The 26232-nt window shown below is 45.5% G+C and overlaps 1 protein-coding gene across 1 annotated transcript in view; it reads right to left on the bottom strand.

Moving 5' to 3' along the window:
• The window catches only part of LOC141078365 (germinal-center associated nuclear protein-like), a 103964-nt gene extending 78995 nt beyond the window's left edge, over nt 1-24969 (bottom strand). Inside the window, exons 1-8 of the mRNA XM_073565113.1 lie at nt 22531-24969; nt 21734-21957; nt 20804-20882; nt 10805-10919; nt 10530-10720; nt 10240-10379; nt 9881-10078; nt 7713-7981 (exon numbers count right to left, since the gene is read on the bottom strand). Coding sequence (XP_073421214.1) covers nt 7713-7981; nt 9881-10078; nt 10240-10379; nt 10530-10720; nt 10805-10919; nt 20804-20882; nt 21734-21957; nt 22531-24943 — 3629 coding nt within the window. The 5' untranslated portion in view covers nt 24944-24969. The remainder of the gene's footprint in view (nt 1-7712; nt 7982-9880; nt 10079-10239; nt 10380-10529; nt 10721-10804; nt 10920-20803; nt 20883-21733; nt 21958-22530) is intronic.
• Nucleotides 24970-26232: the final 1263 nt, after the last annotated feature.

A 26232-nucleotide genomic window follows, 5' to 3' on the forward strand; every position in this document is an offset into this window, starting at 1 on the left:
CCCTTCAGGCATAGCCATAGGATGTTTATGCCAACTTCTGGTTGGAGAAACCTTTGGAGCTTTTCAAAGTCAGAGATCTAATAGTGAGTAAACTCAACATGATATACATTATAACGCCTAAGGTTATATAAATTCTAATGGTATACTGTGTCCATGTTAGATCCTGTATATGTTCTCGTTTGGAATATTTCTCTACTACCCCTTCTCTTTGAAATCTACAGGTTAGTTCCAGTATCGTCATACATTGTAATATTCCCACACAACTGTAATGTTTGCTCACAGACACGTATATATTTTTTTTGAACCAGGTTTATATACCAGTTCTTACATGGTGGATGGTATCACCTCCAATAGCACCTAATTTACTATTGGTCGTACAATATAGTGAGTATATATATATATATATATATATATATATATATATATTCTACAGTTATATAGACAACATTGATTACTTCTTAACAGGATAATTTTATTGATTTAAATCTTGTCTTACCATAGATGTCCAGAAAATTATAGAGATAGGAGCAGTCTTGGTAGGTTTGATGTTTTTTCTTTTACTTTTATGAGTATTTCTGTTTCTTTTCCTTCCATGAGCCACATTTCCTATATACCTTGTTCCGTCCTCCCTACCACTTGTGCACATATCAATACTTATTTCTTCTGTTATTGATATCTTCATGGATTGATTATCTGTAGTATCTGATTGTATATTGTATATACTTTTGTCGACTTTGCAGTTTACTGATGAAGGCTAGTTGATACAGCTGAAACGTCTATATTTGTGACTGCAAATAAAAATTCTTCATCTTTGCAACGAGTTGAGTGCCAAAAATCCTATAAACAAAGACAGCTGCAGACCCATGAAAACAACCTCCTTCGCACTATCTTCATAGTGGCAGTGACACCGGTTCACTGTATAAGCAGTAAAGGTTTTCCTCTTGCATAAATAGGGGCTAGCCAAATTACTTTCCATTTCAAAATTCAGTCAGAAGGCTAGTTCACAGGCTGGGTGGTATTACAAAATAAGGCAAAAAAATCAAGAAAAATATCTCACCCATAATAACGCGTGTTGGGGCAGTCACTTTCTGCATATCCACATACAGGTTATTATGGGTGAGATATTTTTCTGGATTATGTACGCTTCATTTTTCTCAGAATAATCTTACAGGCTGCATTGTCTTTGAAAATGTTTATACCACTGGTATTGTTGTTATATTTTTGCAAACATCACGGTATACCCATATATTTAAATATTGGGTAGCCCCCCATTATAAACTTTTGGCATCTTCCTATATGTGATTTTAGGACCCATATACTTTCATGGTCTACTCTTGACTTTTATCTAGTAATTCCTAGGGAAATGCCATCATTGTTGGCTCCAACTGTTATTATCTATTTATCTTGATTCTCATACCTGCTACTAATTTTATGGATATGTAGTTCTCTGACACCATGTGCCATCGCCTTTAACTGCTTGCTTTTTATGTGTTCATTGTGCTAGTTATGTTATGTAATAAATAAAATATCTTTTCTCTATCGCTTCATTGGGGGACACAGAAACCATGGGGGTGTAATGCTGCTGCTACTAGGAGGCTGACACTATGCAGAAAAAAGTTAGCTCCTTCTCCTCAGTGTACACCCCACCGACAGGAAGTAGGATGTTTAGTTTAGCTTAGTGTCAGTAGGAGTTGGACACGGGTCTTTCACTAGACCCTTATCTACCTAATGTGCGTCGTTTCTTTTCAGGTTTACGGAGGGATACAGTGTGAATGCTCACTACTGTACTCCCATACAGCGACTGAGTACGGCGTGTACTGCCACCCCGTATCCTCATATGTCTGGAAGGCAGGAACCCAAAATCCCTAACACAGACGTGTGTTTAGGTGATTCGCAAGAGAAAGAATACCTGGTCCTGCCTACGTCACCCACCCACTCGCCCACCAGAGCCTGTCGGTCAAGGAGACACGGACGTCCCACAACATGGATTCCGGACGTCCGATTTTCGTGACTGAGGAGGTACTTTCCCTCTTCCCCCCCCCCCCCCAGGTGCTGAAGAGGAGAAGAAAACGGGAAAGGAAGAAGAAGGCGAAAAAAAAAAAAAAAACCTTTATTCAAAGAGAGGGTGGTTTGGGCGGCTAGCGCAGTTCATACCTTCCGGCTGGTTCCGGGGGGCCTCAGCACTGCCTTGCAGATCCTTTGCGGAAGAGAGTGGTTTTGGCACACAGAGGCTTCCTATTCTTTGCCTTGCAGCCTGTCTAAGCGGCGTCATGGCGCTTTGTTTGCGCCACTTCTAGCACCTTGGCGCCACTGTGGGGACCTGTTAGGCGCTATTTTAGGACCTCTGCGGGGCCCCCCTCCGGCGCCACCGGCCGTAATCTAGGTCCCGGCTTCATCTTGGGCCTAGTTACAGCGCTGACTCCGCCCCCCTTCCTCTCGGCTCCGTGCGGGCTTTTTTCCCGCCTGTGTCTCTTTCTCTCCTCTTCCTGTGTGGCGTCAGGCTCCGCCCACTACCCTCAGCCTCCACTGTGGGCTGGAGCCGCCACTATATTGCTCCACCGGGCCCCGCATTTAGCTGGGAGCGGGCTTCCCGGTGTTCTGGCCGCCCTCACAGCGTGTGCGTTCTGCCCTGCGTCTTCTAACAGACGCCATTTTCCGGCTGGGGTACAGAGGAGCCGCATCCATTTATGGGACCTGCCTGTCTCTCTCTACAGCCAGGATGTCCTACAGGACATCTGCCATAAGTAGCTGCACTGCAGACTGACTCCCTCCTCTGCTCTCCTGTCCCCTAACCTTCTGGCAGCGCTTAGTGGGATTGTTCTCATGTCTAATTCTAAGTCACTCCATCTCCTCCTCTTCCTCTACTGTGGTCCTCTTCCTCCGTCCAGGAGCCCCCAGTTGACCCAGTCATACAGTCTCTGGAGCCGTACAGTCACTAACGTAATGTTTTTTCTAGAGCCGTACGGTCTCCGAAGTAATTGTACTCTAGAGCTGTACAGTCACTGACGTAATAGTACTCTAGAGTTGTGTATTTTATTGGCGTAATTGTAATCTTCTGCCGCGCAGTCTCTAGTGCATCAGAATGTCTTGCGAAGATCTGATTTTTCACACGATTGTTGTGTTTTCGGCCATTACAGATAGGTGCCTGGATTTTCCGCAGAGCAGGTCTCACCCATTGCTTCACATAAAGACGTTGGGGTCCTGGCATAGCAACTGCTCCCATATCTATGGCTCACAGGCACTCGCCCTTCATTTTTCTGCAGGCCCCTCCGGACACTGGATTAATACTGTTATAAGCAGAATAAGGAGCTGCTTCTGTCTCTTCACGTCCCAAGGGTTGGGCCGGACTTCTAGCTAGATAGAAGTCCGTGTAACCTGGCAAATGTCTGCTGTGGCTCAGCGGATAAAGAAGCTGACCACAACTCGCAGGTCCAGAAGTTGGAACCATGGCGCACAACAGAGAGTAGTGTTTAGTCTCTTTCTGATCCAAGGCCTACTGTTCTACCGTCAGAATTGACTGGTCAGAATCTACTTCACTACAGACTTCGTGGCACGGCTTACTAAACGTGAAGCCATTATTCTGACGTCGTTAGGTATTCAGACCTAGACCGCAACACAGAAGCCATTATTCTGCCTAATGCCGTCAGGTACCCAGACCTAGACCGCAGCACAGAAGCCGTTATTCTGCCTAATGCCGTCAGGTACCCAGACCTAGACCGCAATACAGAGGCCGTTATTCTTCCTAATGCCGTCAGGTACTCAGACCTAGACCGCAGTACAGAACCCGTTATTCGGCCTAATGCAGTCAGGTATTCAGACCTAGACCGCAACATACAAGCCTTTATTCTGCCTAATGTCGTCAGGTATCCAGGCCTAGACCGCTCCGCAACTCAGAATTGGCGGTCTCCTATACCCTTCTCCGGGTTCTCTCCACGCTGATTTGTACACAGGATACTGAGAGACGATTGCAGCTGGGCTATATCCGCTATCCAGGCTGCAAACGCATCACCTACCAGGTACAGTAGCTCAAACAGCCGTATTACTGTGGAGACGTGTCTGGGGTTGACTGCTTCAGTGGTACTGGTGTTCTGTACCGTATTCAGGCGAGTCAGACGCTCTAGCCTTCAGGTTCCTCGCGTTATATTACAGCAGTACTCTATCCCTTATCAAGCACTTGAATAGTCCTCTACCAGACATGTTTAGTCAATACATGCCGTCTTCCTGGTAACTCAAACGTATCCGAGGCCATCAACTACACCGATCCGGCTATACTGTACAGTTTTCAGGTGAGTCAGGAGCGTCCTCTTTCGCGTCCCTCACAGTCTTTTGCAGCCTTTGCCTAAGATCCCGTCTAATCGCCACTCGAGGTGAGGTCCCGGCATTTATTGCTCATGGCAGGCTACAGCTGCGGTTACAAGCCGCTTTCAGGTGAGTCAAAGACACCTCTCAGCTACATATTTCATTGTCAATAACATCTGTGGCTTGTTAACAGTTAAACGTAAGCACTACCATGTCCAAACAGAACGGATCTCTGTCCCACAGAGTGGATCTTGGTAGCAACATAACTGGATACTCAACCTTCAGGTGGGTCAGACTCTCGTGTCAGGTACGGATGGTTTCGGTTTTACTGCGGCATGCTCTGTACCCTAAGTGTGAGTTGCCCCACAGGAGTTTTTTTTTTTTTTTGCCATCTTCTGATCAGTTTACTGTACTGTCCAGAAGCTATCTTTACTGCCGATGTGTTCCGCCTATCTTTAATGTTTGGCTAACAGTAGTTTATAAGTTCTAGCCTGCCCTAAGGGCCTTCGAGCTACCACAATACCTAAGCTCCTCATCTGTCGGAACTTACCTATTCTTTCTTACAGACGCCGAGTAAAGCCTCCAGCAGCTCAGACATGTGACTTCTGACCGTGACCAGGAAAAGTATCCCACCCCAGACAGGAGTGGGATCTAACTCTGCGCAAGCATCGACCGGAGTAGAAAGCTGCTCCAGTCTTGGATCCAAGGATGAGTCTGGTGATAACGCGTTTCTTCCTTCGGCTAGTATTTTATCTTTTCACTGTTATCCTCGGGCGCGTGTTGTATTAGACTTAGGGTAGCGGGTCAACACACCGTAATCTCCTCCCTGCTCCAGAGGGTCCAGGATGGATTCGGTCGTTTACATCGTCATACAGATTGACCTGCCTTTCGTCAGCCTAGTTGTCTTCTGGTGTCTATTTGATCTACCTAGACCCAACTTTCCTTACAGTTGACATAATCCATGTTTTGCATGGACTTTCCTTGCTCGACTAATCACTTTTCTAAGTCCAGCTACACTATTTTTTTCCATATCCACCCTCATCCCGGTATGCTGGGTTTATCTTCCTTTTGATCTCAAAGTCATCCAGTATAGTCTTCATTCTACCTCCTTAGTCGAGCAATCAGTTGTCTTTTCATAGCCATCCAGAGCCTACATCGCGGCGATGAGATCCAGATTATCCCCTGGTTCCATTCAGTACGTTTTCAGTGTTCGGCTCTTTCGCAGGTTCTCAGTGGCCTGTTCTCAGGTCTTGTCATTTTCTCACAGAACAGCCTTCAGCCGTTTCCAAAGAAGAGGGCGCCTTATAGTATATCTCTTTCCTCCCGAGCCCTTCGCAAATTAGACTACTTCTGCAACTACGAACCCTCCGGTTCCAAGTCTCCCGCTTCTACGGTCCTTCCTCTCCCAGAAGTGCATCCCTCAGAGATTCCAACGGCAAATTCACACAGTAGTTGGCAAGGTCAACCTTGAACCCATCCGCCACTATATCGTGTCCTGCCTTAGTCTCCACCCGTGCTACAAAGTTCTATAGATAAGTGGTCTAGCTTGCTCATCAGAGCATTCTTGCTGTGGACCGGTCGGAAAATTTGACCGTCCTCACTGTCCAAAAATTTTCTCTTGCAGGAAACATGAGTTTTTGCCTCATCGTTCCCATCTAGGGGTTCATTTGGTTTTCTGTTTCACAAGCTAAATTCTCTCCAAAGAAGTCCCTCACCAGCTTCCCGTTCCTTCCGTGTGGCTCCAATACGATAAAATATTGGAGGTCACAGGAAGGACAAGCGCTCTCCTTCCTCAGGCTGAACCTCGTCATTCTTCAGCGCATTTTCCTCAGAGTGCCTTTTCGGGATCTAGGATTGAGTCCATCCTTGTTCTCAGGAAGAAATTCTTCTTCATTCAGCATTTGCCTCCTGTGAATCGCATGATTTTTCCATGGAGCTCTTATTCAGGTCCTGATTTCTTCAGGACTTTGCCGATATCTGCTTTTGCAACAGACGGGTTAATTTCCTTTTCAGTTGGTAGCCTTCCCTTTCAGGCTCTCCACCACTTCTAGGGCCTCACAGACTCTATAGCAGCTGTGGTACACCTCCTGTGGATCAAGGGTCCACTCTACATCACCTTAAATTCCCTTTCTTTCGTCCGCCTCTAACTTTTCCTTCGTGGTGCTCTCTCATCAGGCTATCTGGCCACAGCAACGGTACTTATCAAGCTCCGGCTTGAAGTACAGAGGTCCTCTGGCCTCCAGGTCAGCGTCTGCTCGTGGAATCTGGTCGACATTAGTAAGGTTGACGGCTCAGGAACGACTGCGCTCCTTTCAGTACGACGCACACTGCCCGGGCAGTGTGTGTCCTCCTGGTGGTACTCTTTGGGCCTTCTTCTGGCACCTCTGCAGTGCGATCATATGTCCTCCACAGGTCCATGAGGTTTTTCAGAGCCCATGCCTAGCTTCGGCAAGCGCCGGTCGGGGTGAAAAGACCTCGCAGGTGACCTTGCAGGTGATGAGGGTGACTTCCTCGTCCCGATTGGAGTTGTTTGCTGTTTCCTCCCCGTGGGGACTGCTTTGAGACGTCCCATGGTTTCTGTGTCCCCCAATGAAGCGATAGAAAAACCAGGATTTTTAGTTGCTTACCGTAAAATCTGTTTCTCTGTGTCTTCATTGGGGGACACAGCACCCTCCCAAGTTGAACAGCACGGTTTACTGTATAATATTGTTACAGTATGGATTTGTGTTTTCTGTGGTTTTTATCTCATTTACAGATTGCTTCTCCTACTGCTTTCTCACTAACTGAACATCCTACTTCCTGTCGGTGGGGTGTACACTGCGGAGGAGTAGCTAACTTTTTTCTGCATAGTGTCAGCATACACCCCCATGGTTTCTGTGTCCCCCAATGAAGGCTCAGAGAAACAGATTTTACGGTAAGCAACTAAAAATCTTGTTGTTTCTTACATTATACTCTGGATTCCGTAATCGTCTCTTTTGGGATATATACTTTGGTGGAGTGTCAAGTAATCACTCATTTTGGTCAGTTATTGACATATAGTTATGAGATACTTTTGTATCGCTATATAAGGTCTTCAGTTTGGATGATATTGATAGCAACCCCTTTAAAGAAGTAAAAATTCTAGCCCAGAAACTAATGACGCCTATATAGGGAGCCCATGAGCCTTTTGCTTACATTACTGTCTATTTGATTTGTCGTGATGCCAACAGAAGTTTTAATATGACATCTAAGAAAGGTAGAAAAACGAATTTATAAAAAACCAAAAAAACACAAACACACCAGTAAAGCCGTCTTTTTCATTATCCACACTGGTTTTGTGCTGGCAATAATTCTATGGCATCTTTTATATTCATTGTAAAGAAACAATCCAAAATGGACTCTGTTCCATCATTAAAAGGGGAATAAGAATGTACCTGAGAATATCTCCCTTGTTGAGACTGAGTAGAACACTGTAGCCTCTAAACTCGGGCTCACAAGGACAGGTCTCGCCACGATTTTGTAGGTCCTGGTACATTTGGTTTAGGCTCTGCAAACACTTTGTCAAATTCTCATTATTAATTTTTGGATCAAATGAGGACATTGGCTCCTCACAAAGCTGATACGCACAGTGAATGTGAAAACGAGCGCACTTCTCCATCAAAGACACAGTAAATCTATCGCACAAGTCCTGCTGTGTAATATCCTAAGAAAAAAAAAGAAGAGAAAAAAAACGCTATAAACTTATAAAACATAAGGCATTAGTAAACTTCATTACCCTGCATTTCAATCCCCAACCCTCCCCTTTTATGCTGGAGGGAAAAAAAAAACGAAACAAAAATGGAGCTCTCTTTGTGATCGGGGAGGAAATGGCAACAGCGCTCTTCTCCGTCACAGGAAGATGCCTCAGGAATAAAAGACGCAGACTTTTTCACAAGAGTTTTTGTGATTAAAAAAAAGCCTCTTAGAATTCAAAAAATACGGTAAGTTTATGGTGTCATTTTCTGACACGCATAAAATTTCTATCTTTATGTTACTGGAGATTTATAAAGAGCTTTTTTATGCCAAGCTGCAGTCTTTGCTTTTGGAGTACATAGACAACATTTTGATCACTTTTTGTGCTTTTTATTAGTAGATTAAAAATTATTTAACCAAAGAACAGACTTTTTTTTGCAAAGGGAAGGATGAGAATGATTTAAACTTTTTTTCTTTTATACAAGAGAACCTGCAACTGATTGACCACTTATACTATACATTACACACAATACATTGTCAATCAAATTAGAAAACCCTTTCAAGTCTACAATACAAACATGGAAGTGCAAGGGGTCTTTAGAAAAGGGGCGAGAAATGAGTTAATGCACCCTTCCCCCACCAGACTGAGCCACTTAAATGCCGCTGTCAGTGATTGACAGCAGCGTGTAAGAGGCTAGACGGTAGCAATTGGTATATAGAACACACGGGAGGCTCAACTGTTTATGCACATGTATGGCAGATGTAGGGCAGGGGTTAAAAATAATGCTGCAGACAATCACTCCCTCCTTCAGCAGTGATATTAAGGCACATGGCAACAACAGTACCTTTAACAATCACCTAGTTTAGACAGGATGTCACCGCTGCAGCTGTGCAAACAAGCAGCGGAAGGGAGCAGTGGAGAGGTGGCGTTAAGGGCCAGTCACACTAAGAGATATCGCTAGCAATATCGCTATAACTAGTGACGTTATAGCGATATTGCTAGCGATATCGCTGTGTCTGATACTTACCTCCGACCGCTCCCCCGCTGGTTATCGCTGATCACGCGAGAACGTCCTGGACCGTTTCTCGTCGTCAGCTTCCTGCTGTGACGACGAGCGACGTGTGGACGCGGGCGGGAGGACGCAGGATCGCCGTGTCTGACAGGTAAGTAGCGACCCCCGTCCCCAGCGATGTCGCTAGTGAGATTTGCCTGAGTGGCAGCTCACTAGCGACCACTTAGCGATGTACCAGCGATCCTGACAGCGTCATATCGCTGGTCGGGATCGCTGGTACATCGCTAAGTGTGACAGTACCTTTAGAGAGACAAAATCATCAACAGGTAAGAAATGTTCATTTTATGGTATCAACTACACTTGGACCGATTTCTTACAATCCCTGTAATTTCAACCACAAATCATTTCAGCCCAAACATTTTTATTAGTGATGAGCGAACGTGCTCTGATAAGGTATTATCCGCCATGCCCATGTACTATCCAAGTATCGTCGGCGTGTTCGAATAATATGTTCGAGTCCTTGTGGCTGCATGTCTCGCGGATTTTCGATAGCCGCAACACATGCAGGGATTACCTATTTGTTAAGCAATCCCTGCATGTGTTACAGCTGTCGAACAGCCTTGAGATTTGCAGCTGCAGGGACTCGAACATATTATTCGAACACGCCAAAGACACTCGGTTAGTACAAGAGCATGGCGGATAACACCTTATTTGAGCATGTTAGCTCATTAATTCTAACATAATGTTTTTCTGGAGGCATAACAAAAGTTTCTTGAATTCTATAAACTGAAGAAAAAAACTATTTGATGTTTCAATATAGACATATCTTTCAGTAGATCAGCTCAGGCAGATCTCACCTTCCGAATTCCACGTGTTCGGTTCCAAACAAAGTCATACCATTCTCTGTAATTTTCCTCTCCCTGATCCATGATGTTGGTCACCATGTAATCCATAGTCATACACAGCACTGGTAACGGGCGCAATTCGTGCGGCAGGGGCTCATCTTGATCTGCTGAAGAGCGACTGTACTCTTTTATTGCAGCTGCATGGTCCAACTTTGAAAAAAAAGGGATTGTGCAAGTCATGTTCGGACCAAAATGTAGACATATCAAGGCAAACTGAACACAAAAAATGCTACAAACGCCAAAGGTTTTTGAGGAGATATACATGACTTTCTCAAAATATTTGGAGGAAGGACGGTAATAGATTCAATTACCTTGTCTGTTCCTGGAAGGAACTCATAAAGGCTAAGTTGATTGCGAGTATCCCTCATGTATCTCTCCTTTTCAGGGCACATGTCAGGACAGTTTCCTACAAAAACTTTGGCTTGATCTAACCCTGTTCGTTTAATTCGAGCTACAAAAAAATTTAAAAAAAAGGAAGGCGATTGGAAAATATATTATGAGACTTATCCGTTTCTTTTTTGGTTAGGTTTTCCAAAATGACAAATTTACTTTTCTAGCTACACCTAAATAATTGTAAAACTTCAACAGATTCTTTGAATACCTTGTCTCATTATCTTGTCCCTCTGGTCTAGGAGACGATATTTCTCCTCTGAGGTCTCAGCTACTGTTCCCACAAGATGCGACAGTGAAGGAGGCAAAGACATTGAAATGTCAGGAGGAGGTAATGAGCTATCAGTATTTTGCACACTAAACTGAAGATTCTTGGGAAATGTGGTCTTTTTAAGAGAAGATCTGAAACAGAGAAGAAATAAATAAATTTTTGGTGCTTAAAAAAAAAAAGTTAATTCTAAACTACCATGAGTGTTTTACAATTACCCCTTTAGTCCTCGGAGAAGAGGTTTGCATACAGGCGCGATGGTCGAAATGCCTTTCTGCTCATTTTGTCGGACTTTTCTCTCCGTCATTTGAGCCTCTGTCTTCTTTGCAGGACCTGAAAAATAGGGATTTTTGTGTACTCACCGTAAAATCCTTTTCTCCGAGCCAATCATTGGTGGACACAGACAGTGGGTGTTATGCTGGTTGCCACTAAGAGGACACTAAGTGAACACAGAAAAAAGTAAACTCCTCCCCTGCAGTATACACCCTCTCACTGGCTGAGATTTCTCAGTTCGGTGAAAAAGCAGTAGGAGCATTAAACAAATAACAATAACCATAACCATGTCAAAACCTAAGAATGCTACAGTGAGCCAATAGGCTAAACAGGGTGGGTGCTGTGTCCCTCCAATGATTGGATCGGAGTGCAGGATTTTACAGTGAGTACACAAAAATCCCTATTTCTCCTACGCCTCATTGGGGGACACAGACAGTGGGACGTCCTAAAGCAGTCCCTGGGTGGGGAGCATACAACTGCTAATACCCATGTACCACTGACTCAACACTCTGGTACTGCCGATTGCAGGATGCGTCTGCCAAGAGATGCATCTGCAGAGGCCTGAGAATGAACTTGGTAATGTTTTGTAAAGGCATGCATACTGGACCAAGTCGCAGCCTTGCAGACCTGTTCTGCCGAGGCATGGTGCCGAATGGCCCAAGAGGCGCCCACTGAGCGGGTAGAGTGCGCCTTAATCCCTGCTGGGACAGGCGCGTTCCTGACATGGTAGGATTCCTGAATAGCCAAGCGAATCCACCTGGCTAGCGTTGCTTTTGAAGCGGCTAGACCCTTCCTATGCCCCTCTGGAAGTATGAACAGGGCATCTGACTTGCGGAAGGGAGCCATCCGCGAGATGTACCATCTCAGAGCCCTAACCACATCCAGGGTGTGGAGGGCCTTCTCAATGCAGTGGACAGGTGCCGGACAAAAGGAAGGCAAAACAATTTCCTCATTGAGATGGAAAGAGAATACGACTTTGGGCAGGAAGGATGGGGACGTCCTGAGAACTGCCTTGTCCTGATGAAAATTCAGGAACGGAGGACGACAGGACAGGACCGCCAATTCCGGAACTCGTCTGATTGACGTAATTGCCACTAGAAAGACCACCTTCCCAGAGAGGACGGACAGTGATACGTCCTGCAGCAGTTCGAAAGGAGCCTCCTGTAAGGCCCCGAGAACCAAGCTAAGGTCCCATGATTCCAATGGCCTTTTATAGGGAGGCGCTAAATGAGAAACTATCTGAATGAACGTCTTGACCTGAAGTTTGGTGGCAATTTTGCATTGGAATGGTACTGACAAGGCTGAAATTTGGCCCTTGAGCGAGCTAAGCGCGAGGCCTGACTTTAATCCTGACTAAAGGAATTCCAATATGGTAAGAATGGAAAACACTAGGAGGGGATCGACCATGATCCTTGCACCACGAAAAGGTTTTCCAGGTGCGGTGATAAATGCGCATGGACGCGGGCGTCCTAGCACTAATCATGGTGGAAATCACGTCGTGAGAAAACTCAGCCTGTGCTAGAATCCAGGATTCAACAGCCACACCGTCAAAGACAGGGCCCCGGAGTTCTGGTGGTAAATCGGGCCCTGAGAGAGTAGATCCATGCGATCTGGAAGTCGTCAAAGAACGTCGGCGACTAGTTGTACTAGTTCTGCGTACCATGCCTGACGCGGCCAAACTGGCGCAACTAGGATCACTGGTACTCACTCTGCTCTGATATTCTTGATGACCCTCGGGAGCAAGGGAAGAGGGGGAAAAAAATGTACGGGAGTCGGAACCGGTGCCACGGCAGGACTAGGGCGTCCGCTCCGATGACGCATGGATCGCGCGATCGGGCAATGAACCGAGGAACCTTGTTGTTTACCCTTGAGGCCATGAGGTCCACATCCGGAGTGCCCCAACGACGGCAAATCTGCTGAAAGACTCCCGGATGAAGAGACCACTCTCCCGCGGCAAGGCCTTGGCGACAGAGAAAATCTGCCACCCAGTTCTCTATGCCCGGGATGTGGATCGCTGAGATGGGCAAACGGTTGGTCTCGGCCCACTGGAGGATGTGACTCACTTCGTGCATGGCCATCCTGCTCCGAGTACCCCCTGACGGTTCATATACGCTACAGCCGTGGCGTTGTCGGATTGGATCCTGATGGGGTGACCTGCGAGGAGATGGTGGAAACTCAGTAGGGCTAATCTGATCGCTCGTATCTCCAAGATGTTGATGGGGAGACGTGACTCCCGAATTAACCAACGACCCTGTGCCGTGTGATCACAAAACACTGCAACCCCAGCCCAGAAGACTTGTGTCGGTGGACACCACCAACCGTCGTACTGGGAGAAAAGACCTCCCTTGAGTCAGGGAGGATTTCAGTGTCCACCACTTCAGGGCTTGTCTGACCCACAGGGACAGAAGGCACCGACGGTCCAGGGAGGACGGGTTATTGTCCCAAGTCAACAGCAAGGCTTGTTGCAAAGGGCGGAGATGGAACTGTGCGAATGGCACCGCTTCCATTGCTGCCACCATTTTTCCGAGAACTCTCATGCTGAAACGAATAGAACGAGAAACCGGACGGGAAAGAGTCCGTGCTGCCTGTTGCAAAGCTCGGGCCTTTTCTGGAGGGAGAATGACCAACCCGCGGGAAGTGTCCAAGACCATTCCTAAAAAGGAAATCTGCTGGACCGGTGTCGGGGATGACTTTTCGAAGTTTATCTTTCAACTCAGGCGAGAAAGAGTATTTACTGTGATATCCACGGATTCCTGGCAGGCTGGAAGGGACGGACCCTTGATCAGCAGATCGTCCAGATATGGGAGCACCACCACTACCCGAGCGTGAAGAATGGCCATGACCTTGGTAAAGACCCTGGGGACGGTGGCGAGTCCGAAGGGCAAGGCAACGAACTGGAAGTGTTCCTCGTGAATTGCAAAGCGCAGGAACTGCTGGTGGGACGGGCAAATCGGGATGTGAAGGTAAGCATCTTTGATGTCGATGGACGCTAGGAACTCTCCTTTTTCCATGGAGGCGACAACTGAGCGGAGGGATTCCATTCGAAATAGCCGTACACTGACAAACTGATTTAACAGCTTGAGGTCAAGTATGGGCCGCATCGTTCCGTCCTTCTTTGGAACCACAAAAAGGTTTGAATAAAAACCCTTGAAACTTTCGTCTTGAGGGGCCGGAATGATGACTCCGTCCCTTTGCAGCGCATGAACGGCCCGAAGGAAGGCTGCTGTCTTTTCCTTGGGAGGAGAGGACCGGAAGAAACGTGTCGGAGGGAGAGAAACAATTTCTATTCTGTATCCGGAGGACACCAGCTAACTGACCCACTCATCGTGAACGACCACGAGACAGGTCTGACTGAATGAAAGTAGACGACTGCCTACTTTGTCGGTGTCTGCCAGATACCGCAACAAGTCATTGTGTAGAGGATCTATGGGATCTGGCTCCTCTAGATCCAGATGCCCTTGGCCTGGGCTTCCAAGATTGGTTAGGTCTGTAGGAGACCTGGTGATCTCTGTCTCCACGCGGGGCCCGACTTGGTCCAAAAGAGAAGGTTGAGGAGGACCAACTGGAATTGTTGCGAAAAGGTCGAAAACGAGTCGGCTGATTCCGAAACGGCCGAACAGCCTTTTGTTGGGGAAGGAATTTACTTTTTAGAGTCTGAAATAAGCTAATCCAGTTTCTCTCCAAATAGGCGACCCGCTTGATAGGGCAGGGAAGTAAATGATTTTTTGGAAGTGGAGTCTGCCCGCCAGTCGCGGAGCCATAAGGCTCTTCTAATGGAGACCGCATTAGCGGCTGCCTGAGCAGCGCAATTGGCGGCATCTAAAGAAGCGTCCACTACAAAGTCACCTGTGTGAATTATCTGCCTGGCGACACTGGTTGCCTCCGGAGGACAACTGCTACCCTGGAAGGCAGTAATTAAGACTTCTGCCCAAGCGACCATTGCCTTAGCCACCCAAGTCGCCGCGAAGGATGGAAAAAGTGCCGCTCCTGAAGCTTCAAAAACTGAACGAGCAAGGTAGTCAATTTGACGATCGGAGGGGTTTCTGACAGAAGAGCCCTCAGAAAGGGATAGCAGCGTTTTAGAAGCAAGACGCGAAACAAGAGGGTCCACCGAAGGGGACTGTAACCAATCCTTCATTAGGTCTGGAGCAAAAGGGTATTTAGCCTCGGTAGGCTTTTGCCCTGTAAACCTCTTATGTGGTCGGTCCCTACGTCTTTGGACAACGTCCTTAAACTCCGGATGGTTGGCAAATAACCTGCGCACACATTTAGTCCTCTTAAAGGAGATAGCGTGTTCCGGAGCGGGAATATTCTCCTCATCCAACTTCAGAATCCTGTTGACGTGGGAAGGGAAGCAAAAGACCAGAAACAGCCATACACCTGACAAATGCTATTGAGAACTCTGCTATTAGAAGTGGAAAGGAAGAACAAAGACAAAAGAATCTAAATAATAAAAATATTGGTGAAAGAGAAAACAATCACAAACTAAAATGTTTCTATACTAATGCACAAAGCATGGGCAACAAACAAGGAGAATTGGAACTACTAACGCAGGAAAAGAAATATGATGTCATTGGAATCACTGAAACTCGGTGAGACAATACACATGATTGGAATACAAGACTAGAAGGATACAACTTATTTGCAAGAAACAGACTTGATAAACGAGGAGGGGGTGTTGCATTGTATGTTAGAAACGCGTGTATCTGCACAGAGATTGAAGCTTCAGAGACTGGGAGTTCTGTGGAAACTGTTTGGGTAAGAATACAAGGACAGAACAATGGAAAGGACACCATTGTAGGCATTTACTACAGGCCGCCTGTGCAAGCTGAAGATATGGATGAACTCTTTATGCATCAAATGGCCAAGTTCTCCAAAAAATATGACATAGTTGTCATGGGAGATTTCAACTATCCAGACATTTGTTGGGAATCTCTCTCAGGCAAAACTAACAGGTCAAGGAAATTCTTATCCTCTCTTGCTGACAACTTTATCTTCCAAATGGTAGGGGGGAAAACAAGGGGAACTGCTACCTTGGATCTAATCCTTATAAACAGGGAGGAAATGGCTGAGGAGGTAAAAGTGGCTGGGACCCTAGGAGGTAGCGACCATGCTATTTTAGAATTTTGGATAACTAGAGGAGGAAGACCTGTGAGGACTCAGACGTCAAGGTTAGATTTCAGAAAGGCAGATTTTAAGGGATTCAGAAAGAGAATTGGAGGGATCCAATGGCTGGATATCCTTAAAGACAAAAATGTCCAGGAAGGATGGGAAATCTTGAAAAATGAAATTCTCAAAGCACAATTAACAATTCCGAAAAGAGGGAAGAATAGGAAGCATTTAAGGAAACCAGGATGGATGAACACAGAACTGAAGCACATGCTAAAAAGGAAGAAAGAAATGTTTATAAAATGGAAAGAGGGAGGCATATCTAAAGAAGAATATAATGATGTCTGCAGAACCTGCAGGGCACAAATCAGATTATCTAAAGCTGACAATGAATTGAGGCTTGCAAGAGGTGTCAAAAGCAATAATAAAGTATTTTGGGGATATGTCAAAAGTAAAAGAAAAGTCAAAGATGCTATAGGATTTCTACACGATGAAAATGATGAAGTGGTAAGACAGGATGTTGAGAAGGCCGAACTTTTAAATTTCTATTTTGCATCTGTTTTCTCTCAGAAAGGAAATGTAACATCAACTGTTCTTCACTGTCCTATTAAGGGAATAGAAGAATCCAGGAAATCTATAAACAGAAAGATAGTGAGGAAACACTTAGCTAACCTAAATGAATTCAAGTCTCCAGGTCCAGATGAATTACACCCCAGAGTACTGAAGGAGATAGCAGAAGAAATTTTTGAACCCCTCTCCATAATCTTTGAAAATTTTTGGAGAACAGGAGAAGTCCCAGAAGACTGGAGAAGAGCAAATGTTGTTACTATCTTCAAAAAGGGGAAGAAGGTGGACCCAGGCAACTATAGGCCGGTGAGTCTGACTTCTATACCAGGAAAGATCTTTGAATAAATTATTTAACAACATGTATGTCAGTACCTGGATAAGAATGAAGTGATTAAACAGAGTCAGCATGGGTTTGTAACTAATAAGTCATGTCAGACTAACTTAATTTCCTTCTATGACGGTATCACTGATTGGGTGGATCAAGGAAATGCTGTAGATATAGTATATCTTGACTTCAGCAAAGCATTTGACAAAGTATCTCATATCTCAATCCTTATTGAAAAAATGACTAAGTATGGAATGGACAAGGCAACTGTTAGGTGGATTCATAACTGGCTTAGTGATCGGACCCAAAGAGTGGTCGTAAATGGCTGCACATCCAGTTGGAAGAATGTCTCAAGTGGGGTACCACAGGGCTCTGTCCTGGGCCCTGTATTGTTCAACATCTTTATCAACTATTTAGATGAAGGAATTGATGGTAAACTGATTAAATTTGCTGATGACACAAAGCTAGGAGGGATAGCTAATACTAGAGAAGAGAGAGAGAGGATTCAAAAAGATGTAAATAAACTGGAGCAGTGGGCAGCAACTAACAGAATGGTTTTTAACAGGGAAAAATGCAAAGTACTACATCTGGGCAATAAAAATAGCATATACAGAATGGGAGGAATAGGGCTAAGCAACAGCACATGTGAAAAAGACTTGGGTATACTAATAGATCACAGACTGAATATGAGTCAACAGTGTGATGCAGCAGCAAAAAAGGCAAATGCAATTCTAGGATGTATTAACAGAAGCATACAGTCTATATCACGTGAAGTCATTATTGCCCTCTACTCCTCTTTGGTCAGACCTCATCTGGAATATTGTGTCCAGTTTTGGGCACCACATTTTAAAAAAGACATCAACAAACTGGAGCAAGTTCAGAAAAGAGCGACCAGAATGGTGACCTGTCTGCAAACCCTGTCTTATGAGGAAAGGTTGCAGGATTTGGGAATGTTTAGTTTGCAAAAGAGAAGACTGAGAGGAGACTTAATAGCTGTCTACAAATATCTAAAGGGCTGTCACATTGTAGAAGGATCATCTTTATTCTCATTTGCACAAGGAAAGACTAGAAGCAATGGGATGAAACTGAATGGGAGGAGACACAGATTAGATATTAGAAAAAACTTTTTGACAGTTAGAGTGATCAATGAGTGGAACAGGCTGCCACGAGAAGTGGCGAGTTCTCCTTCAATGGAAGTCTTCAAACAGAGGCTGGACAGACATCTGACTGGGATGATTTAGCGAATCCTGCTTTGAGCAGGGGGTTGGACCAGATGGCCCAGGAGGTCCCTTCCAACTCTACGATTCTATGATTCTATGACTGATTCATAAGGGAATCAAGCGACTCTTGATCAGTTGGGGGATTATAAGGGACCGACGTGTCAGACTCGAATTCAGAGTCATGTTCGCTGCGAACGCTAGGAGAGGGAGAGCGAGACAAAGAACTCGCCGATGCTGAAGCACGAGCGTGAATAGGGGATGCGTCATGGGTCCACTTTCTAGAGACCTGAGGCTCCCTTGAACGAGTACGGCCATCGCCAGAGCCCTGCTCGGGCGGTAAAGACGTGTTCTGACTTAAAGAGGATTCCCGGAGGGAGTCTATAGCCTTGGTCAGCGAATCCTCAGACCGACAGGGACGCAAGTCTACTCGGGGGGACTAAATGCAGGGAGCTCTGTCGCAGCAGCGGCGGGTGGCGTTTCAGCACGAGCCGGGTCAAAATCCGTGCAAAACGGATTCGTCTGGGCACAGGGTAAGGCAGCCTTGCAAGTGGTACAGGTGGTAAAGAACGCAGTGTACTTCTTAGTAGCCCTTTTAACTTCCTTAGACTGAGAAATAGCGCCCCTGAAAGGGTTAAAGGCAGAGCCTAGGCTGCAGCTGCAGGGAATGTGCAGAGAAGGGGATAAGCTTTAATCTGAGGGCAGATGCAGCTTACCCACGGTTCTGTGCTGTGTCCCCGGGAGGAATAACGGTGGCCCTGTGTGACACCAGGTTCTGTCCGTCAGTGTGCACGCTTTGCGGCAGTCCCAGATCAGGCTGAGGTAAAAATACATGGCCACCGAGACTAGCAGGCTGCCTCTCGCACAGAACGAAGAGCTCGAAGGACGTGGGCGGCGGCGCTAACAGTGGGCGGCGCTATGCAAATTCCGGCCTAGTAGGTCTAAAAGCCGGGGACTAAATTTCTGGCCTCCCCGCGGTAAGCTCCGGGGGGGCCGCGATCGGGCGCCAGTGTACCGCCGCTAACGATAAGTCAGCGCTTCTCCCGGGGACAAGGACCCGACCCCATACCTCCACTCCAGTGCTCAGGCAGGTCGCGGTGTCCGGGGCCTTCAAGCTGCAGGTCTCTCATCCTCCGGGCGATGAAGAAGAGCTGGAGGAGTTCTTAAAGGGGTATTGCTCAATCGATCCTCCCTATGGCAGGGGGATGGAGAGCTCTGGGGCTGATACAGGGCATCCAAAGAGCGCTTCTGAAACTTCTCTTTGCGTCCGTGCGCTCGCCCTCATATCCGTGTGGGGAGACTGGGACCGTAAAGGAACCGTCGCCCAGAAGAATCAGGTATGCCCCAGTAGTCGCAGGAAAGTGTACGGGGAGATAAACTCTGCATGCTTGCCTGTTGTTGGTTCGGGGGAGAGCGGTCCGTTGAAAGGAACCATCACCCCCTTCCCTCCGTTAATTAAAAAATAAAAATTTACAGAAAATTCAAAATGAAAATAAAAAAGGTGGGGTCTGAAGCCAGACCCAAGTGCTTCCTACAGACACTAAGCAAGAACTGGAGAAATCTCAGCCAGTGAGAGGGTGTATACTGCAGGGGAGGAGTTTACTTTTTTTCTGTGTTGACTTAGTGTCCTCCTAGTGGCAAGCAGCATAACACCCACTGTCTGTGTCCCCCAATGAGGCGTAGGAGAAATGATAGTTATTACTGTGATTAAGAGCCCATGCACACAGGTGTATCATGGCTCTGACAACACTGGAGCTAAAATATGGCACCCATGTGTATGTTTCCAATATCATATGTCATGATCCCAGTGCAGGTTTTTGAGCTGCACACCGGGGGTTAATGTCTGGAGCTCTGTGCAGGTTTTGACCTGCACACTTGGGGTTAATGATTGTGGCCTCTTTCTGGTTCTGGGAGAGCTTCATAAACCCCTGGGTAGCTTCAATCCCTGCCAGTTATACTTTTGCCTTTGGTGTAGTGTGCTGACCCCTGTGTGCCTGTTTGTTGCTATAGCTTGTTTATATGGTTCTGACCCGATTCTGTTTCCCGTTGTGAGTTTGCCTGTTGATTTTGTACTGCGTTATTATCTGTGTATGACTCATTGCCTGTGACCTGACTACTCTCTGCTCGCCCCTCTTGTACCTTGCAGCTATCTGTGTATGACTCATTGCCTGTGACCTGACTACTCTCTGCTCGCCCCTCTTGTACCTTGCAACTATCTGTGTATGACTCATTGGCTACGTCCTGACTATTCTCACTGTCTATGCCCCTTGGTAACTTTGTCTCGCAGTTACTCTGCTAGGAATTGTCTTGCAGCTCCTAGCTCTGTGGAGTTTAGGCCACGCCTCTAGCAGTCACGTGCTTCAGGTCCTGCGGGTGTGAAGTACACATCTACTCGGTTGCTGCCCGCTCCACAGGTAGCTTTGAGCACTGTTCGCTTTACTCAGGACACGCGCACTGGCTCAGTGAGCAAGTTCAGTGCGGTGTCTCTGACATTATACAATCAAATCTGCTCAATCGGATGCCGTTTTATTTTAGAGATTCTCCAATGCAAGCATTGCTTATCTAAGAGAACATCTTAATAATGTGGTTCTGTAAAGAGGCGCCACCTGGTGGTACTACTTTTTTTCTACATAGTGTCAGCCTCCTAGTGGCAGCATAGCGTACACCCATGGGGTTTCCTATGTCCCCCAATGAAGCGATAGAGAAATGAGACATAAATCACTCACTTGTTTTTTTCCGCTGCCAAAAAGCAACCATGTCTTTGTGTAGTCTTTTTACTGCTCTCTTTGCTGCTGCCGCAGAGTTCTGTAAAAGCAAAAACAGTATCCTAATTGTGAGTCTATTTTTCCCAAATCAATACAGTAGGGGTATCGTCATACATTTGTTTCAAGAGTGCGAGAACAACAAGATTTTCTAGTAAATAACATGTCAAGAGAAAAAAAAATTGATTTTTTTTAATCTTGAAGAGTTTTTGTTACCATTTTATTTAATATTTTTGAAGCAGATTTTAACTTTTTATAACATCTATTAAAGAATGAATAAACCACTCCGAATTTTTTAAGAAAAAAAAAACACCCTGGCTTCTTCCGAGTGTTATTAAGCCTTCCTATTGACAAGTATGGAGTGACTATCTAGTAGAAAACACCTGAAGAATGGTCAAGCTCACTTATTTTAACCACTAAGCGTTTTTAGAAGACGTTCAAAACTCTGGACACATGAAAAGTTTGTCGTTTTTACCTAGAAATTAATAGAAGATTCTTTAGAGCACTTTTCAAGCATTTTTTTGGAAAGACTTTGCTCAAAACCCACGTTAAAAAAAAAAAACATGGTGTGAACATACCCTTATTTATAAAGATGTACAAATACCGTACATATATTTTACCTGCCGAAGATGAATAAACCTCCATAGTTTGGTTAGTAAATGTACTCATAGGAGCCAATCAAATCACAATTCTGAACGAATATCATGGTATTCTGCACCTGTCCTATACCAAATGAATAAAAAGGCACGCAATGCCCGTCTCTCACTCTCGCAAGCTGGGAGATCTGTAGAAGTGACGTCACCAGCTTCACCAACATCCCAAATTGAAACCAGATTACCCCCCTTTTACCAATGATCGAGCAATCAAAATTATAAGCACATTTTTTTCACTCACATTGTCATTAAATTGAATAGAGGCAATTTTTTGCTTCATCCTGCAATTTATACGCAGAATTTTGCCACACTTCTTAAAATAATCTTCCAGGATGTTTTTTTTGTTCAATTTAATAGGCACATTCCTTATTACAATAGTCGTCAGATCACTGGGGGAGACCGGGACCGAGTGTTCAGCACCCTCTGAACGTTCTCCTTTATTTAATGCAGAGTTTGAGGACGGAGCTGGATAAAAAAAAAAAAAAAAGCGACAAGTTAGAAAACAAGAAAAGGATTTATAAAGGTTTTCTGTTATAAAAAATGTTATATGTATAGGCATGCCCTAGGAAAAAATAAGATCAAAATTAGTAACCCTCTACAAGTCCAGCCATTCCCCTCTGTCCTCAATCTACAACCGTGAGATCATGACAACACCATACATGACCGCTGCTGCCAATCACAGCGCTCAGCAGTGATGCTAATGAACACATAAAAAGCTGATGAGCCCAGTGATTGGCTGTAGCCATCATATTCGCTGTAGTTATGACATCAGCACTGCAGCCTATCAACAAAGATCATCTGGACTGGTGGACAGTGAGCAATAAATTTTATTTTTTACTAATGCATGCCTATGGACATAAAAAATGTTTTATCAGGGATTTCTGTTTCACCACTAACATATATGTGTAGGCGGTGTACAGTCTCAGAGAATATACAGCCTTATCAGACAAATCTACAGATCAGCTTTTTTTTTTTTTTTTAAAGAAAACATTGCTTTTTGGACATTAAAAACAAATTTAGGAAAAAAAATGCACTTACTTTGAATATCAGGCAGTAGCTCTCCTTCTTCCAGCAAGGGTCGAATTCTTCCAGATATTGATTCACTAGGTCCAGCTGAAGAATGGTCTCTAGGAGATCCTTGCTGGTTTGGCACCAGAAAGGAAACCATTCTGGTAGGTGGTGCATGACCTATACCTGTCATTTGGGACTTATTAAAATGTACTTGACTTGATGAGCTGGGCGCGATAGTTTTAACAGATTCAGTTTGATTGGGACCTAAAAGGGGTCTGATAACTGGTTGATTTTTGGATGGAGAATCAGCATTTGTCACTTTGGGCTGTGAAGAAACGTTACCACCTTTTTTAATTTCTCTTCCACGATGCGTTTTCATTTGACTTTTTACAACATCAAACAAGCTCCTAACATAGATGTTAGCACCTCCTTTTAAATCCCGGCCCAACCGACCAGACCTCTTAATGGGTTGATGTTCGCTATGGGGATCTGAAGAAGCTTCACCTAAGATGGCAGCATCATTTCTGCGTGGTGAACGATCATGCTCTTCTTTTCTTTTTAGTCCTTTTTGTCCTTCTTCTCTTCTTGGCTCATCAGCAAAATTAGTGAAACTACTATTCGCACTTGCAAACGAAGGTCTTGGTGTTCCTGCTTCACTTTTGCTTTTCTTATCTGAAGACATAGGGAAGAAGTTGAGGTTCCCAGATGTAGAGGACGACGTAGGAGCTCCAAAGAGGGGTTGATCTTTTGGTTCGTTTTTACTTGACATGCTAAAAGAAGGTGCGGAAGATTCATCCGATTTATTTGCTCCTGCTAGGATCGGCTTGAAAGTTGTATGAGCAGGAGGTTTGAAACGGTGCTCAGAATTAGCTGCCACCTGTGTAAATGTGGAATCCGAAGCACTAGAACTGGTACTTATCTGTGTGGTGGCACCAAACACACTTCCAGTCTGCCCAGTCGAAATATTTGCTGACTGACCAAAAACTGACATTTTCTCAGTTGCTGCTGCCGCCTTGTGTGTTGATTGTGCGATTCCAAATGCAGAAGATGGTTGCGCAGGTTGTGCACTGACAGAACCAGGTTCCTGCTTACTAAATGAAGGCTGTAAACCAGGTGACTGACCAAAAATATTACTTTGCCCACTGTTTACCGGTCCAAATGCAGAAATTTGGCTATTACCATTTGGCCCAGATAGGGTGGAGCTTGTATGACTAAAACCTTGCGCAGTCACGTTCTGCGCAAACATAGCTGTCTGGCTTGGGGGTGTCTGGCCAAACAAAAATCTACTGCTAGGAGATTGCTGTCCAAATTGTGGACCCTGATTTGAGCCATCTTCAGACGGTCTGGATGCTTGAGATGACTCAGATGTTGCCTGGGCAAATATCGAAGTATTGCTTCCAAAGACTGGGGCTGACTGGCTAGCTGTTGGCTGTGTAAAGAAAGATGCAGATTGGTTGGTAATCGCCTGGGCAAAGAGAGATGTAGATTGAGTAGATGGAACTTGAGCAAAAGTAGATGCATTTTTACTGGGAGTAGTCTGTCCAAACAAAGAGGATTGACTGGTACCGCTTTGTCCGAATGTTGGACCAGTTTGCCCAGTAGAAGTCTGTCCAAATGCAGGTACTGATTGTGTATTGGTTGTATTACCAAAAAGGGAAGAGGACTGCCCAGTAGTTGCCAGTCTAAAGGCAGGACCAGTTTGTCCCAAAGATTGTTGTGCAAAAGCAGTTGAAGACTGATTATTAGCAGCCTGTCCAAAGGTAAAGCCAGGCTGCCCTGTTGTAACCTGTCCAAAGGCTGGCGCAGACGGAGCAGAAGAAACCTGTCCAAACGCAGGAGCAGACGTGGTCTGTCCAAATACGGATGTAGACTGACTAGAAGTGCCCTGTCCAAATACTGGAGTAAACTGCGAAGTAGTGCCCTGTCCAAAAGCAGGTGCTGATTGACCAGTGGACTGTCCAAAGGAAGGCGCAGACTGACCTGAATTGGACTGTCCAAACAGTGGAGCAGTCTGTCCAGATGTGGCTTGTCCAAACACTGAGGTAGGAGCTGACTGTCCAGAGGTGGCTTGTGCAAATATAGAATTGGACTGTCCAGAAAGAGCTTGACCAAAGAGTGGCCCTGATGAAGAATGCTGTCCAAATGTAGGTAACAGTCCACCACTTGTCTGGCCAAATGCTGGAGTGGTTTGTGTTGAATTTGTCTGTCCAAAGACAGAAGATTGGCTTAAAGTATTCTGCCCAAAAACCGCAGAAGATTGGTTGTTACCGAGTTGTCCAAACACAGGGGCTGACTGGCTACTAGATTGCTGTCCAAATGCAGGGGCAGGCTGTACAGTTGCATTTTGGCCAAATAATGTCTGCCCAAACATAACTGCATTCTGATTTTGTGAATTTGGGTTTGAGGTTTGCTGTGCACCCAAAAAATTGTTATTGTTCATTGTCTGGTAGCGTCATAAAACCAGTGCCTTCAAAACCTATTGAAAGACATCGAAATGCAAGATTAAAATCACAAAAATAGGGATTTTTGTGTACTCACCGTAAAATCCTTTTCTCCGAGCCAATCATTAGGGGACACAGACCATGGGTGTTATGCTGCTGCCACTAGGAGGCGGACACTAAGTTGAGAAAAAAAATAGTTAGCTCCTCCCCAACAGTATACACCCTCATGCTGGCTCTAAGTGAATCAGTTCAGTGCAAAAGCAGGAGATCATCAATATCATATCAGAGTACAACACATCAAACGAAAGAAAAGAGCAAACCGAAAGGCTAACAGGGTGGGTGCTGTGTCCCCCAATGATTGGCTTGGAGAAAAGGATTTTACGGTAAGTACACAAAAATCCCTATTTCTCCTTCACCTCATTGGGGGACACAGACCATGGGACGTCCCAAAGCAGTCCCTGGATGGGGAACAACATAATAGATCGAGCCCCATGTACTAACCGATTAAAGAGGAACCACCACAGCTTGCAGAATAGGTCTGCCAAGGGGCGCAGGAGTCTGAGTGTGAATACTGTAGTGCTTTAAGAATGTGTGCAGACTGGACCAAGTTGCAGCATTGCAGACCTGATCTGCTGACGCCTGATGACAAAGGCTCAAGATGCGACCACCGATCGAGAAAAGTGTGCCTTAATCCCTGCTGGGATAAGCTTACCTCTGATGTGGTATGACTCCTGAATAGCCCAGCGAATCCCTCTGACTATTGTGGCCCTGAAGATACTTACGGAATGAGCGCCGTCCTAGAGACGTACTTTGAGAGCCCTCACCACATGCAGGGCGTGAAGAGCTGTTTGCACCCGATGTACCGGTGCTGAACCAAAAGAGGGAAGGACAAGGTCTTCCTTAAGGTGGAAAAACGAGCTCACGTTGGGCAAAAAAGATGGAAACGGTCTGAGGACCACCTTGTCCTGGTGGAAAATCTGGAAATAAACTCAACAGGACAGAGAGGTCAGCTCCAAGACTCGCCCGATAAACAACACTTCGAGAAGGCGACTTCCCAAGACATAACTGTCAGCGAGACATCCTGCAACGGTTTGAAAGGCGCCTCCTGAAGAGCACCCAGGACCAAAATAAGGTCTCAGGCCTCCAACGACATTCTATAGGGGGCTACCACCTGGAAGACCCCCTGAATGAAAATCCTCAATTGTAGTTTGGAAACAATCCTGGGGTGGAATAAAAACAGATACAGCCAAGATCTGGCCCCTGAGGAAGCTAAGTGCCAAACCAGAGT

Source organism: Dendrobates tinctorius, unplaced genomic scaffold (assembly GCF_039654945.1).
Source record: "Dendrobates tinctorius isolate UK_male_01 unplaced genomic scaffold, ASM3965494v1 ptg000544l, whole genome shotgun sequence".
NCBI lineage: Eukaryota > Metazoa > Chordata > Amphibia > Anura > Dendrobatidae > Dendrobates > Dendrobates tinctorius.